This window comes from Polyodon spathula, unplaced genomic scaffold (genome assembly GCF_017654505.1).
Source record: "Polyodon spathula isolate WHYD16114869_AA unplaced genomic scaffold, ASM1765450v1 scaffolds_764, whole genome shotgun sequence".
NCBI lineage: Eukaryota > Metazoa > Chordata > Actinopteri > Acipenseriformes > Polyodontidae > Polyodon > Polyodon spathula.
Window position 1 is genome coordinate 260,850 of NW_024472252.1, and position 16,395 is coordinate 277,244.

Consider the following 16,395-nt stretch of genomic DNA (forward strand, 5'->3'; position numbering starts at 1 on the left):
TTCTTGAGAAGGATCTTGGTAATTGCACTTTGTTTTCTAATAAGCCTGCCTCGTATTTATAAGGCTTGGGCTGTATGCCTTTAAGTAAGTGTTCTGCTTCAGGCAGTGTAGGCACGAGAAGGGAGAGGACTCTGTGTTGTGTGATTGATGGGTAGAGTTGCACAATCTGCCTTGTGCAGCTGCAGCTGTTCCTGGCTTGAGCACTGGGATCTTGTGCAACGCGTGGTCTTGTGCAATGCCGTGACCTCGCAAGGCCAGGCGTGCACACAGCAGGCACTCAGGGGAGTGTAGGAGGGTGGAGACCAGACTGGACCATTCCAGCCAGCTCGATCCACCCAGGTGGTTTCCATCCCACTCCAGCAATAAATCAGCAGCCCTCGGAGAATCTGCTGTGTTAGAGGACAGTCTTGTTGAAATGTGCAGCTCAAATAGTCAGGTACCTGCGAGCCCATCCCCTGCCATGGTTTTGAAGTGAGTACTGACCTTCAAAAAGAGCCTCGTAATCTATTCAATTTAGTGAAAAAATGAAAATCCCTTTTACGTTCTTTGCTCTCTCTCCCTGAATGCCTCAATGCAGTAGAGGAATGATCCTTTGATCTGTGCAAGAGAAACAGCAATCCTTCACACAATGCTATTGTGACTGCCAGGACTGGTACAGAGGTCAGTGGGAGTGTATATATTTACTTGCGTTCTGTTTCCCTTTTCTCAATACAGGAAGCAGCAGCGAGCTGCTGATGGGATGTCACTGTGAACAAGCTGCTTTCGTCTGAGCAGACGCACCTCCATGTCTAGCGAACATCCGAGAAAGGGCTGGTGCTCCTGCCGGAGTGCAGTGACAAGGGATCAGGAGCTGACAGCAGGCTTGGAGCTTCGTGAGAAAAGAGACTGCTTATCGCTGAGCCAGGGAGACATAGACAGTCACAATGACTGTGTATCAGTCAACCCAAGGTGACAAGAAACAGCAGCAAGCAGAGATCCAGTGGAGCAGATAATAATAACACAGGGCTAATCCGAGTGGTTTTAAATAATGGCAGCTTCCTAATTCTTGGGCGCTTTCTGTTCTCTGTGTGCACTGACAAACACTTTATTTAGAACTGTATCTAATATCGCGTTGGGCCACCGTTGCCACAGCCTTAATGAGATGTGGCATAGACTCTACAAAGTGCTGGAAGGTGTCTCCAGGGATCCATTCCAGTCACTGATATTTTACGCAGCTGGTAGACAGAGAATCAAAATGATGACTGCGTTATTCAAATTCATCCCAAACATGCTCAATTGGGTTGAAATCTGGGGAGGGTGGTTTTAAAAACTTTCTTCCACCCCCCCTCCCCTCCTCCCTCCTCCCCTCCCCTCTCTCACTCTCTTCCCCCTCCCCTCTCTCCCTCTGCTTCCCTCCCACTCTCCCTCTGGCTGGCAGTGTCAGTTATGTAAAGTCCTGAATACTGATGAGAGCATGGCTGCTTTAGTTGGAAGCCCAGCTGCTATTTCAGGAGCATTTCGAATCAGCTGGAAACCTCGACTGACGTCAGAGTGACATCAAACTGAACACAGAGAGAGATGGGGGGGGGGAATAACAGTTGAACCACACATCTAAAATAATGTTCCGCTAAAACAAGATTAGCGTTTTATTAAACTCATTTTGTTCAGTTCAGTGCACCTGGCTTCTGTAGGGCTCAGTTTACCTGAATAGACTATTAATCAATGTCATTCTTCTATATCTTCATACAGAGCATCTGAGGCAGAACACAGCACAGGCTATGAAAGCATCACTGTGTGCCTGTCTGGAGAGGGGCTGGCAAAGTATAGGAACACACAAAGGTCAGCTTTGCAGGTGGCAATCGCTTCTGAAGTGGTAGGAGCACATTAGCCAATATGAAAAGAGAATACAATATATTTATATCAAATACACACACACACACACACACACACACATATATATATATGTATACACACAGTATATTAAATATCATGTCACCGGATGTATTTCAAAGCTATGTAAAATGACAGATTGTTACATTCATGCAATGGGCAGTAGTTTTGCATAAAACAAGCAGAAAGTGAGCTAATTAGCAAACCTACCTGAGCTTTTCCAAAGCATCTCTGAGCTGAATATTCTGACTCTGCTGAACAAGCGCTGAGGGTGGATGAATCTGATACACAGCCTGAATACAAAGTCTGAAGAAACTAAACGACCTCCAGCAAAGGGAAACTCGAGGGAAATGTTTGATGTGCAAATTAGGTGGGAATTTAAACATGTTTATTTTATGTAACGCTTTGGTTATATAACTAACCCCTGCCAGGCAGTGAAGACCCATTAGGAGGTATCTCCAGGAAAACGGCAGTGAACCATTGTGATGTCACAGAGTTCCAGGAATGTGGGTCAGCAGGACCAAAGTCAGGTCACATGCCCTGCGAGGCTGCAATCACACCTCGACTCTAACAAGGACATTGTGCAACATGTTATTGATTCAGGGATTGAGAGTTCTTGACAGGAGACTGCCCTGACTGCTTAGCTATTATTAACGCCCAATTTGCCATGACTCAGGGGCTCAGTCTTAAAGGGCCCACGCTCCTTTAGAGGTTCTGCACAGCAAGGAAGAGGGAAAGTAGAGAATAATCAATACATCATAGATGTATGATCAGAAATAAAAGTGGCCACTTTAAAACATTGTCTTCAAGCTGTTTTCCGTTAAATATACAGAGCGCTGAGAAGTAAGTACTTGCAATTGTAACTGGAACTAGTTTGTTTCAAAGTAATAAGCTACTGTGACCAGTTACAATTTTGTTTAAGTAACCATAACAGATTTCTTTTTTAAAGTAACTTCACCAGCTCTGTCCCAAAAAAACTGTTGATTCAGTAAAGCCTCTCCTTCAAACCGACAATGAGCTGATCTGTTTAATTTTCTCTGTCTTTTTTAAATTATTGTTACTCATCTAACCAGCGGCAGCAAACCCCATATTAGCCCGGCAGTGGGTTTTTGGTTTACCCCTGGAATACAGTCTTATAAAAGCTCCAGCGCAGTTCTTCAGTTTCTCAGGGCGGTGTGAAGCTGTGTGGTTTGGGTGTGACCTGGACACGTCACTGCCCTGTGTACGGAGATCACAGTAACCAGCGATGCTCTGTGAGTCTGTCCCAGCTCCAGCAGGACTTCAGACTAGACGGGACAAAGTGCTGAGTGTGCACTAGGGCAGGAGTGTACTGCTGAGGGAGTGTACTGCAGAGAGAGTGTACTGCAGAGAGAGTGTACTGCAGATTCAAACAGAACTGGGGTCAATGATAATGGTAAAAGTGCAATTTGTAAATCACTTGTTATACAATCATTAATCTAGTATTTTCAACCCCATTTGTTTGAAAACATTTTCTATAGTATGTTTGTGTATTTGTAGCTGTGATTATTGCTGGTTATTTTGAATAAACAGAGTAAGCATGTTAATATGTGTTGTTGTTCCTGTCACTTTTTATATAGAATTGTAATTACTGCAGCATAATTGGCACTGCAACTGTAATTGAACACAGTAGCACTGTGATTGTAATTGCATTACCATTACCCTCTGTGTCAGGTATCTTTGATGCATTTCATAGAAGATCTTATTTCTGTCTATGATTAAGCAGTGGCCTCTTGTGTGGAGAGGAGGTGAATCCCTTTAAAAAGCTGCTAACTGAGGTACTAAGGTTTTAAAGCCAAAAAAGGCAGAAAGAAAAATTAAAAAGCAAAAGTTAATAACAAGAGTTTTTAGACAGCCAGGTGCCAATCTTAGTCTAACCAATCACACCACTGAGAATAGCAATGGGAAATAATAGTGTGTATATAATAACACATCATGTTTTATATCAATCTGTCCTGCTTAAAACGGGCTGAGTGAATGACGATACGAATTGGTGACGACGATGAATTCAGGAGTGAAATATTTCCCAGCACCGCTCATGTGAGTTGCTGGTATTCAGCTCACAGTTTTATTTTGCCAGGCTCCTAATAAAGGAATGACTGGGGGATTTTTTTTTTTTTTTTTTGTAGTCTAACTAGTCAGCAGTCTCACAAATTGCTCAGTCATTATGAGTGTATGAGTGTATAAGAGCAATGACTTCAAGAAGCAAAGAATTGCATTCCTTCACAATTAGTCATGCAATTAAGGGGAATATAATTTAGGCAATCCTCCGCTAGAAAAACATATTATTATTATTATTATTATTATTATTATTATTATTATTATTATTATTATTATTATTATTATTATTATTATTATTGTTGTATAATGGGTCACGGTGCTTGATTTATTTTACTTTTCCTTATCATGCATTATAGGTTTATCTTCAACTGGTTGATTGTTTTAACACAAATCCTGGAGTCAGCTGGAAACGCAAGCTGCTCATTAGAACAGTCTTCAAGTTGGATTATATGCGAGAGGCATGATAACAACAACCGCCTGGCATCACAGAATGCAAACGGGTCTGGAATGCTGATGAGTCGTCATCATGAGAGCCTTGCTTGGAACTCGCATGCTGTAACTGTGTGTGGTTCATAAACACGGCTGCAACAGTGCAACAGTTCAGTGGTCACCAGCGTACCGTTACCAGCAGGTCAGACTGCGTGTTTACAAGTACGTGTATTGTGCCTTTACTGTAACAGTCCGGTTCTAAAGTGCATGTGCTCTACCCTGTTTGCCAAAGTATTTAAGAATAAACGAAATAAACAACAAAACAAGTTTTATTCGATTCACGTTATTAATTGGATTTGTTTTCGTTTCAGAAAACAGTCATTGGCGCGCTTACCAATGGGGAAACAGCGGCTTGTGTGCAATGTGATTGATTAAATCAGTCCACTGCGTGGATTTAAACACGTTGCAGAAAACCTATACCATCCCCCAGATCCCAAAGCTGGTCTTTGATTTCTCTTTGAAGATACTTTCCGATGGCCCTTTAAAACGCAGCCCGGTTGCCCTTATTTAGCGAAGCTCAGCAGCCTAAAGTTTTGGTCACATAATTTCCAGTGCGTGTGAGCAGAGGGAGTCACACGGACGGGATGTGGAAACAGCTGATTCGTCCTGCCTGGGGCAAGAAGTTCACGCGATCAGCTGGCGAGAGGAAGCGCTTTTTTGGGGGGGGTTTGTAACGTCTCAAATAAGCAAATAACCAACTCCTGTAAACAGCTTCCTCTGCAGCCGGATAAGCTTTCTTGAATTGTACAGCAATGTTAAACAAAGTATTCCAAAAAAAAAACAAAAAAACAACTCCCCATCATTGCGCTGCTGAAGTTATGAATCATGAAAATGCAACCTCTGGTGATTTTTTGTTAGGATAGTTCTGGAAATTGCTACACAGCTGTTCTGTGGAATTATAGTATTGGCATGATTCAGCTGACCTCGAAACCAGCCACCCATGGACTGCTCTCTGTTTTGGGTTACCCTGCAACAGTACTCAAGCAGTCAAACCAATGTAAGCAGGCACACATACTGGCTGTGTTAGTACCTGCTTACATTACCTCGTGAATTCTATAGGACTTGTTAAAAAGCAAGGTCAAGGTTCACAGAGGGAGAGCAAAAGAAAGAGACAAGGGGGAGACAAAAGTCAAACAGAGAAAAACAAGATTTGGTTTTGTAAAATAGATCAAGGAGAAGTCTGAGATAAGAGTTTCTGTGCCCTACCCGAGAGAGATAAATAGACACGTGGTTGGGCAGGTTGAGATGAGACATGTAAGCAGCTGTCAGACAGATTGAAAAACCACTGGGAGGCTAGGTCATGGTTTCACTCTGTTCCTTATCAATCACATGCAGTTATTGTCCTGTGAGGAATAAACACAGGTAACCACGTTTGGTCAGGATTATCATCACAAGATCCTTTATTATAAGTTTTATTACACACGTTGAAATCCTTCTAAACGTTTACCACAGTCTGCACAGTAATTTCACACTCGTGAGTGCTAATAAGGGTTGATAAAGTACTTCAAATGTTCTCTAATATGTACTTCCGTGATAGAAAATTGGTTGTTCTCCAGAAAAAAACAAACAAAAAAAAACCAAAACAAAACAACAAATGGTTATTGTTTGGGGTATATGTACAACATTTTAATTTGAATCAAAAAGCAGAAGCACACAACTGCACTATAGTTTACCGTTCCTACCTGTGTCTGAGCTGTGTCTTGATAGTTTTATGCAGTTTTATTGCTCCTGACAAAATTTGCCTTAGCTTTTCACTTGATGGTTGTTTGGTTGTAGTTTTGTAAGAATAGCGCTGGCGTTTGTCCACTTTACAGATAGGAGTCAACAAACAGGTCTGAGCTCTTGGTGTGAAGTTAGCTAAGGTAATGCAGCAATATACTATGTGGGAGCAGGTCAGTAACATCGTTTCTATCAAGAGCAATAACTGGTCTCTAGAAAGTTAAGTCATCATAAGGTTTACTCAAAAGAGATCAAATACAGGGGTCACTCTGTGATATTACATTCATCTTGCATGCAGAGCATACTGTAGTATATAACCCTAACACTTCAAAGGCTGTAAATACAGAACACAACGCATGTGTTTTAAATGCCCACTGCAGCAGTGTGAAATGGCATCCTGTGCCTTTAAATTGTTCCAAAGTGTCATCTCGCACGCATTCGCCTTTGCTGAGTCATTGGGTTCGGCTGGGTTTCTAACATCCGCCCACCGGCTGCTCTGATTGGTACAGGTGTTTTCAGAGCTGAACTTTTGATTGGCTGCATGTCGTATTGGTCACCTCCCGAGACTCTGCCACTGACATTTCTATTAAAGGCACAGTTCAGTAAATCAGACAGAGGCTGCCTGCAGTACAGGGCAGAGCCAGGACCCTGTGGAGGTACAGATGCCATAAAACGGGTAACCTGAGGAAAAAAAAAAAAAAGTGTTGAGAACTGTCATCCAATCCAGCAATCCATTTAGTTCCTTCTGCCTGTTGCTATGAAAAATGATTATGCCTCCTTACTTAAAAGCCTCAAATGGCTACTGTTTGTTACAATGCATACAAACTTGGAGATCTTGCATTGCAGTCAGTGTCCGCTCTCTTTTATCAAACACACACACACTGCAGTGGCTTCAGAAGCTGGAACATTAAACAGTAACCCCATATCCTGTTTCGACTATAGGACACCCACTGAACCTCTTTCATACTATTCTACTGCTACTCTGCAGGGCAATGATTGTAACCCAGTCTAACGACAGCAGAACAGTAGGTCTTTTGTAATAAAGTGTCAGCAGTTGCAAAGCAGAGGTTGGGCATGTATCCGAATAACCGTCTTGCTAAGGGAGCAATTTTAACAGATTTGATTCTCACCCCCAGTGGATTGTTTGTGGTTAAGTAATACTTAAGTAGGATATAGTCAGATAAGGGTACTACTGCAGTATGGTTACAAATACTGCTTATGTGCATAGAAGCTAAACAGTAATTTAGCAGTTCTTCCTTAATTGAATTGTTGAATACGATCCTGCCGTTGGCTGTTTTCCACAATGCAATTCTAATCAGCAGTTCATTGTTGAACTTGAAATATAGTAATAGAATGTTCTACAGCCTCCCATCACATTCTCATTACTGGTGATCAAGCAGCTGGATCTGGATCTCATAGAGTCCCACAGTTAAACCATTTAAAGCCCTAAAAATGGCCTGTTGTGTTAGGCGCGCGATGCATCTCTGAGAAGACCAGAATCTCTTTATAAAATCATGAATAAGGAAGTGTTCTTTTTTTGCACTCTGCACTTCTGCGCTGGCTTCGGCAAGAGGCGAGCCCTTATTTCTAAACTACAGATTTAAACAGCCAGTGCTTGTTGGTGTCAAGGGACTGGCATTCAGCTGGGGCGTTGGCTTGCAGAGTATATGAGCCATCTAGTAATAAACTTCACCTCCCCCAGGTGATTTATATTTGGTGTCCTGGAATAAGAAAGATCCCAGACTATTCCCTTCATACTCAAATTTGGCACTGGTTCCAACATCTCAAGAAAGAAAGCATTGACACCGATGCATTGTTCCAGCATTGCAGTGTGTGCGCATCTGCTGTCTTGCATGTAGCATGTTAACTCTATCTTCTATTGTACTGTATTTATATTTGATCTGCTGCAGGATGCTGTCCTCGTGTACACTGCCATCCATTAACTATGGGGTGTTTTATGATGGAATAATGGATACAAAGACATAAAACAATAGAAACATTTTAGGAAGATTTGGAATGAGGAAAAAAAAAAAAAAGGTTGTCATGCTGAAAGGGGTTCAGGTGATCCCAATGTGTACATTTGAGCTTAAGCAATATTTGCTAGCCTTGTTACCATGTTAGATAGCACCCTGTGAGATTTACTCAGAGTTGCTGCATCATGAGTATTTCTTTGTTTAAATTCCTGTTTTTTTTTCTATTCCTGCAACGTTGATCAGCTGGGGGATTGTTCCCTGAGTAATTCCACTACCTTGGCACTGAACTGTTTTGGGGGTTGTGGGTGACAGAATTAAATTGGCAACAGTATATTTTAAATATCCACTTTTTAAATGATTCACCACGCCAACACATTCCATACACCCAGTTCTAAATGCCATTGATTGTCTGCTTTCCAGTTGGTGGTATAAACAGACAATACAGAACGAGTGAATATGCATGCAGCAGGAATAATCGTGACCGACTAGGTCCGCACCCATCACGGGAGCCCAGTCACGCTGTTCATATTCCCGACCCTTTCAACCAGCATGACTCATGGGTCTTTGCCCACTCTATATGGTAAACTCAATATTGCCAACTCACATAAAGTCACATGGTTGATTAGAGTTGGACTCAGGCAGTCGCTAATACCAACCCTTATCCCTGCATACCTTTAACGGGGCTGACTCATGATTGAGAGCAAATACCATCAATCAAAATACCTCATTCGAAAAGGGGTTGTGACTTTTGGAACCCCTTTTCTATTCGCTTCGGTCCCCGACCGACAGGCGCGTACAGTGTTTTTTATTGGCCAGCCTTGCTCGCTTGCTTGCCCGCACAAGCCAATAGGAAGAAAGGAAAGGGGAACTCAATCTCAATTGGTTTGGTGCGTTTTTTTATCAATCAGGCGTTCCAGGAGGCGTGCGTCATAGGTTTGTTTTGACGTTGGGGTTTGATTGGCCAGCTGTTTGTGGTGCGTCATTGCGCTGCCAGCTGATCGGAGTGAGAAGCCGGTTTGAAGGGAGTTTGCGAGAGAGTCTAGACAGAGCTGCGGAGCGGAGAGAGAGGGGGAGAGGCGATGGGAGCGCACCTTGTTGGGTGCATTGGAACGGATGGGTCGACTGTAGCTTTTAATTGCTGTATAAAGTTGTGGGTAGCGAAGACTGGCTTTGGTCGAAGCTGTCCAGACAGCAGTGATTTGGGTTAAGGTGGGGTTCCGGTTTGAAATGATTAAACCTTAAAAGTAGAAGAAAAAAAAAAAAACAGACTGGAAATTGAGCATTTACAGTTAACTTAAAATAGCGAGTTTAAAGACTTGTGAAGGCAGCGTCTACTCTTCTGGGAAGAAAATTAAAAAAAAAAAAAAACTAACAGGAAAGGCTCCGCCCCGTGTAGGAGATTAATGTTGCATCTAGAGGAAGTGGGTAAATACGATAACATTATTAACATGGAATGCAGGTGTCGTCATAAACATCTAAAGAGTGAAAGGTGTTTAAAGTGATTTTTTTTTTTTTTTTAGATTTGCATTTTAGAGAGCGTCTCTGGCCAGGCTAGGTTTAGTAATTCAGAGAAACGGACCCTCCTGACAATAATGCTCAGCGCCTCCCAACTCTCCGAGGTGATGTGTCTGCGCTGTGGAGCTGCGGAAAGGAGAGACACGCAGCGATGCCAATCCTACTGCTTGAGGGGAAAAAAAAACAAAGTCTCAGTGGGGATTGGGAAAAAAAAGTAAGTAAAGTTTCTACAGGATTTAAAATAGGTGTGTGCAGTCTTTGACACACACATTTTTTTTTTTGTAATTGTTGCTTTAATAAAAAGGTATATGGCTTTAGAAAGGAAGTGATGCGATTTTTTGTGTCATCGGCTCTGTGGAAATAAAAAAAGGGAAACGAAACATGAAACTAAATAGGGTTGTGTTAGCTACAATATTTCTGAATTGAGATCCTCGGCCTCTGAGATATATAGATATATATATATATTACTACTTGCAGTAATAATTTTAAGTTTGAAAACAGTTAAACGGTACAAGAGGACAACCCTCTGTGCTAATTTGATTGTATTTAAAATAAGGTTGCCGTGTTATCTAGGGTGTAATGTCTTTTGATTTGCGCGTAACGTAAAGGGTCAGATTTGGAAGCTTCTAGATTATGGAGCAGATGAGTACCCTAATCTGAGGTGCGCTGTTTTGATTGCCACCCCCATGTAAAGGACCAGTCGCTTAAACGTGTAGGGTTTCGTAGCACTTTCGCTAATCTAACGCCCAGGCAAACAAAAACCCCCCACCCTCACCCTCCAAATTCTTCTTCTTCTTTTTTTTCGTCTTTTACTTTTTACAAAGGTTTACCGAAAAGGTGGCAACGCCTAATACCAACCTAGGTTATTTAGATGGTCAACAAAATAACACTTCCAGGTAGAAAATCTTCGTTTGCAAAAAGTGAAGTCATTTAACCTATAGAGCTGATCTTTCCGAAGGAACTCGGGCAAATTCCACAAGCCACACCCTTATGTGATGCAATAACGTAACCCCAACACTAGCGCAGATGGGCTTTTTAAAACGCAGCAGAATATTTGGGTTGAGTTTTTGGGGTCTCTCCCGTTTTTAATATGCCTCCTATACAAACAATCCATAACGTGTGACAACACCCTTAACCTGAAGACTTGTAGTTTAGGCGAAGTTAAAGCGTGAACTGGGCTTTCTAAATGCAACAAGTTCTAAAAGATCAGATGCAAATACTGTATGTTCCCAGGGCGTTGTTTTTGGCTTGCCTTGTATTTTAAACGCCTGCTCTGAATTGAATCCTACAGTGCGGTATGTACTTTCACATACATTAGAGTACATTACTGGCATGAATCATTAAATGTAGTGCCTATAGAATATTTTATCACCTTTTATATTTTAATATTATGAAAATGAAATGTAAATGTAAACATTTTTATTTATACAAATATTGAATAAAAAGGGAGACGATCGTTGTTTTTCAAGCTAATAATTACTTTGACATCAGTTTAATAAGAAGGCTGCTCCACTATTTAATCATGATGACATTACATTTGGGAGTGACTGTCCTGCACGCCCACCTGCACAGCACGTCAGCATTGTGAACCGCAGGTCTCGACAGTTCTGCTGGTAAATGGAGGTGCAGTTTGGCTACACGACATCGTCTCAGGAAGGAATTTGGCTTATTTTTGTTCAAACGAAAGCCTAGTAATGTTATGTAGGCTTGACCAAGCGTGTGATTCCGCAATGCAAGGGTTTGAACAACAGGACTGGTCAAAGTGGAGTTGTGATTGGACTTTGACAGGGCACTCCCCCCCCCCCCCCCCCCCCCCCCCCATGTAAGGGACCTGGGAATCTCAGTACTCTTTCTCGTTTTTCCCGACCTAATGTTTTTGCCAGATCCCCTGCCAGCATGTGTTTGTATAGACCCTTTACAATCTCTTCTTTTTCGTTTTCAATCAGGTTTTTAATTCAGAACTAAAATCAAGGACTGTATACGTGCACTGTGTTTGAACAATTTAACGTTAACACTGTTTTTGTTGTAAGAAATCCTAGCATGATTTTTCATGTACCGTGCCTGTTTTAAGTTGTTGATGCAGGTAGATTTGGTGTGCCTCGTTTTATTGATTTGCATTCTTTTCCTGGTTCAGGGTATTTTTGATCAAATACCACGAAGACCAGTTTCTTTTTAAATCTTCTAAACAGGCGCCCCGTTTTGCATTTCGGCCGCAGCCTCTTTCCTCTGCATGCTGGGGCGTTGGTTGATTGAGAGAGCAGGATTCTTCAAATATTCCACCGCCTTCCTCTGGCTGCTGAGCCACCAGCTCTGTCTCTCCTCTTTACTTTTAATTCAAAATTATCTTAACTGTACATTTTTGTACTGTACACACCTGTTTTCACGCGCCTTCTTTGAAAGCCATCGCTTCTTATAATCTTACGTCAACTAAACTTCATTTTAGGACCTTTTGTTGACTTGTGGCAAAGCTATTCCTGCTGATGAACGTTTGTCTACCTTGGCCAGAAAACATTTGAAAAAAAAAAACAGTAACAGAAAATATTAGAGCAGTCTTGGAAGATACTGACCGTGTGGATTGTAAATGCAAGGTCCTCCATTTAACGTATAGCAAATTTGAAGTGCATTGTATCGCAAAATTATTTTGACTGCAGTTAAGCCAGTGAGACGAACAGCCAAGCAAAGATTGCAGCCGTTCAAGATCTTTAAAACGTGTTTAATTGAAATCTCTGGGACCGCTAGCTACCCTCAGTGGCTTCTAGGTAGGTGTAAGCTTTGGGGAAAACTGTTTTCTGTATTGTGAGACGTGGCCGGTGTCTGTTGAATTGGTTAAAATAACACTCAGTCTTGGTTACTATTTAACTTCAATCGGAGTGACTCCCATTGTTGTGTTCCAGTTATCTGCTGACGAATCACCTCTGTAAAAAATCTCCTGCTACTGGCCCTTTTAATGCAGCATACTGTTGACCTAAAGTCTAATTTAAACATTGAATTGCAGTGTTTGGTATTAACTTCTGTTCTAATCAAGCCCTCTTTAAAAAAAAAAAAACAACCACTGGCTTTTGTAATTCCATTGCTTTGCAGAAGAGATTGCGCTGTCCTATCAGAAGCATTTGTTTTTGGTCCTGTGCTAGATTTTGGAAAATCTACCTTGGGAGGAGGAAATGTGAGAAATCGCTATACCAATAATAATAAAAAAGGCAGGGGTGCATGTCTTTGCAACTTTTAAGAGGATCTATATCTTTAAATATAAATCTATTACAGTTGAATGCTATCATGGTATTAATAGATTGTAATTATAGGGAAATCAGTTCACAGGCTGGGTAATACCTAATGAAGTGAGAGACGGTGTTTATTGCAAGAGAAGGGACTACTGCTTCCTCCTTTGCGTGCCGTGGCTTCAAGGACAGAAAAGTTTGCAGTGAAAGTATTCCCTAAATTCTAGAACTGGTTCCGGCACAGTTCTAGAATTTTTAGAAAAGAATGAGGGGGAAAAGGGTTCTGGATTGAGGTTATTGTGATGTGTTTCCATCTGCGCTGCGAAACCGGGCTGCAGAACTGCATTTCTTTTTAGTCCCAGGTTAAAGCTGGCACAGCTTCCTGTTATCCCAGCAGAGTACAATCCATGCAGGCTGCAGGCAGATGCTGCGCGAATGTCAAAGACCGTTTTATATGTATCGACTTTCATGTGATTGGCATCAATAAAAACCCTCCGTTTACATTGACGCTCGTTAGAAAGCTTGCTCCATTTTAAAGCAGGTTTTTTTAGTTTGACTTTGCATTTGTGTGTGTCTTCAGTATGTATTTGGATTTCAACCTTGCTGTGGTGGATTTGGAGCATGTGGCCTGGTAATGGTATTACCATTATATGCATCTGCTTTTCCGCCCCACCCCCCTAATACCCCTCCAATCTCCTGCATGCACGCCTGCCGAAGTGTGCCTGAGCTACACGGGTTCAAGGACTGCTCCCCAACGAGGCGATCGGCACGATCCTTCCTCCAGACTCCTGTGGCCTTCATCCATTTGCTGATTCATGCATTTAAAAAAAAAAAAAGGGGGCAGAAAAAAGGTTCCCTGCGCTGTGCTGGAGCAGAGCAAGAAAGGGAGGAGTCTGCTCTTGGAACAGAGTTCAGACAGTGCTCTGGGGCCCTACAGACTGAATGGAATTTATACCATATGTACCAGGCATCTTAGGAATGCATGGCACGGAGACTTGACCAACGGAAAGAGAGCTGGAGAGCGAGAGCGAGAGCAGGAACCAGCCTGCAGAGCACAGTCCCTGCTCTGTTTCCTTTTTTTACTGTGTCAGCCAGGACTAATCTTTTCTTTCTGGAAAGAGCTGGCACAGCTTCCTGTGTCTTTCTGCTAAGAGCCAGGTGCACAGTCCCTTTTTTTAATAGGAAATGTTTGCTTTTTTTTATGAATTGGGGTGGTTTGAACCCCGGCGCACACTGTTTGCTTTTATTCTATATTAATCAGCTGCTCTGATCTTCTAGATCAGAAAGATACAGGGATTCTAACTTTTTACTGTAGCGCTCATAGACGCATTGATGTGATCCATAGTCAGGTATAAATAACCATGAGTTATATCACTTTTAAACCTGAACCCAGAGTTCACTTCCACTGACCCACCACAGCTCGATGCCCTACAGTGATTTCTATAAGGACCTGTGTATATAACCGTGCTTTACAATAGGACACTATTGCAAACTGCCTTTCTTCTTCTTGGCTAGCCTCTATAGCGGTGGTTCTCAACTCTGACTCTCGAGATCTATTCCAGTCCTGGTCTTTATTCCAACCAGGTCCTAAATTAGTGAATTGAATGACATCAGAACCTGCTTGGAGTAAAAATCTGGACTGGATTGGATCTCGAGGGCCAGAGTTGAGCACCACTGCCCTATAGTATGTCCTCAAAGTCATTTTCAGTGCTACAAGATATTAATGAAATTTGAATAGCTCTGCAGACTAAATGTTTATTTTTGTTTTCTAATGACTTCCATCTGAATGCGTGTTCTCGTCACCAGTGCTTTCCAGGATTGTTTCCCTGGTGTAATTGAAGCTAATTGCTTCACCTGACTTCATTATCTGTTGTACGATGTATCGGTTGTGATCCTGGCAGCAGCTCCTTTCAGTATAATCCCTGAGAGATGAAAAGAGAAGGTGTTGACCCCAGCTCCTGCAACACGGACCACTGACGATTCATTTCTACTAAACAGCCTGACCATTTGCATAGTGCTGCTTCAGCTGCTAATCTTTCCCTTGCAATGCAGTCCACTCTGAGTCAATGCAAGCCATGTTCCAGGTTAATGGGATCATTGCCACTGCACTGCTTGAGGGGGCAGTAGGATATTTGCTTGTTGACAAACCTAGCTTGTCCAGCCTCTTCCCTATTATGCAAACACATGTGCCGGTTCTTTGTTGTACTTGTCGGGGGAGTACATTTTGGGAGGAAAACTTTTTATGACTGGAACACGCTGAAATAGAAAAAAAAGAAATGTAATCCGATTTTGATAGTTTTGACCTTGTAAGCCTGGCTCGTATCTGTTTTGTTTAGCCTCGAGTGTGTACTTCAGTAAAGTAGAACGAAAAACAATACGTGTGCTAGAAAGTTGACCTACAGAAATATAAAATTGCCAAGTCCCATAAACTCCCTGTACACTCGTTAAACAAAAGCCTTCGGAAAGCACGTTGGAGAACTGATTTCAAAATAACTGTGTAGATGTTTTGTTTACTGAGATTCCTTGGAAACGCCAAGTATTGTAGAAGAAATTCGATATGGTTCAGTTGGTGTGTTTTGTGTCTCCTCTCCTCTGTTATTTCAGGCCTGCAGCTTTCTGTGATGGAGCTCTTTTTCCAGGGCGCATTTCCAATTCCAGTAGGTAACTTTATCAGGCTTGTCCATATGTAAAGATGGAAGGCGGAGTTCCTAGTGGGCTGTATCCTGTTTTACCGTTCAGTCAAACTTGATCAGCTAACCGCTGTGAGTCTTGAATGGTTAGCAAGCAGGGGCCCAGGGCCTCTTTCTAACTGGCTTCATGAAAAGCAGATTGCTCTCTCAATGTCACATGGCAGTAAAAGGCAAAAGCCTGGTGCTAAATTAGTACCAGATGCTCCCACAGTTTTGGCGCACTACTTAAAATGTAAAGAAGCAGCATTTTCGTCCGAACTAAAAGCAGAATTCAGAAATCTGCATGCGACGCGTTATTCCTCTATGGCTGCTTATTCCTAGGATTCTTTTTTTCCATGCGCTGAGGCGATAGATGACCTAGCTTGGGTGTTGGATTTTAGAATCTGAAACCTAGGACTTTGATATGCTGTTGGCACATGCTGTGTACTGACTGTCCTTGCTCTGAGGTCCCAGTCTTGTCAATTTGGCAGTGTTGCTTTTTTTTTTTTAAATGGTCCATTCATGATTCTGTGACAGCACTCCCACCATCCAGTCCTGTTTGACAGCACTGTTGTTCCTGACTCCAGTTTACATCGCTTTTTCTTGAGCTTTGACAGGACCACAAATTCCCAATACAAATATTAGCCGGAGATTATGGGAATTCCCGAAATGGTTATATGCTGTTTCCGCATTGCCCTGGATTTCTTTCCATTTGTGTAATGGCATTGGAATTTCCTTTTGATATAAAACTGCTTCGCTCGCTTGCTGGGGTTGATCGGAGCAGCCAAAATAATTTCTGCAGCAGCCACTGACGGGGATCGAGCAGAGGAAGCTGAAACTGTGTGTGTGTGAGAGAGAGAGAGAGAG

The 16,395-nt window shown here is 42.2% G+C and overlaps 1 protein-coding gene and 1 long non-coding RNA gene across 2 annotated transcripts in view; one reads left to right on the forward strand and one right to left on the reverse strand.

The window, feature by feature from the left end:
* The window catches only part of cunh17orf97 (chromosome unknown C17orf97 homolog), a 40,586-nt gene extending 37,176 nt beyond the window's left edge, over positions 1-3,410 (reverse strand). The window contains exon 1 of the mRNA XM_041241253.1: positions 2,080-3,410. Coding sequence (XP_041097187.1) covers positions 2,080-2,315 — 236 coding nt within the window. The 5' untranslated portion in view covers positions 2,316-3,410. The remainder of the gene's footprint in view (positions 1-2,079) is intronic.
* Positions 380-3,434, forward strand: LOC121308693. Its single transcript, XR_005948540.1, has 2 exons — positions 380-471; positions 715-3,434. It is a non-coding gene; the product is annotated as an uncharacterized LOC121308693 (long non-coding RNA).
* Positions 3,435-16,395: the final 12,961 nt, after the last annotated feature.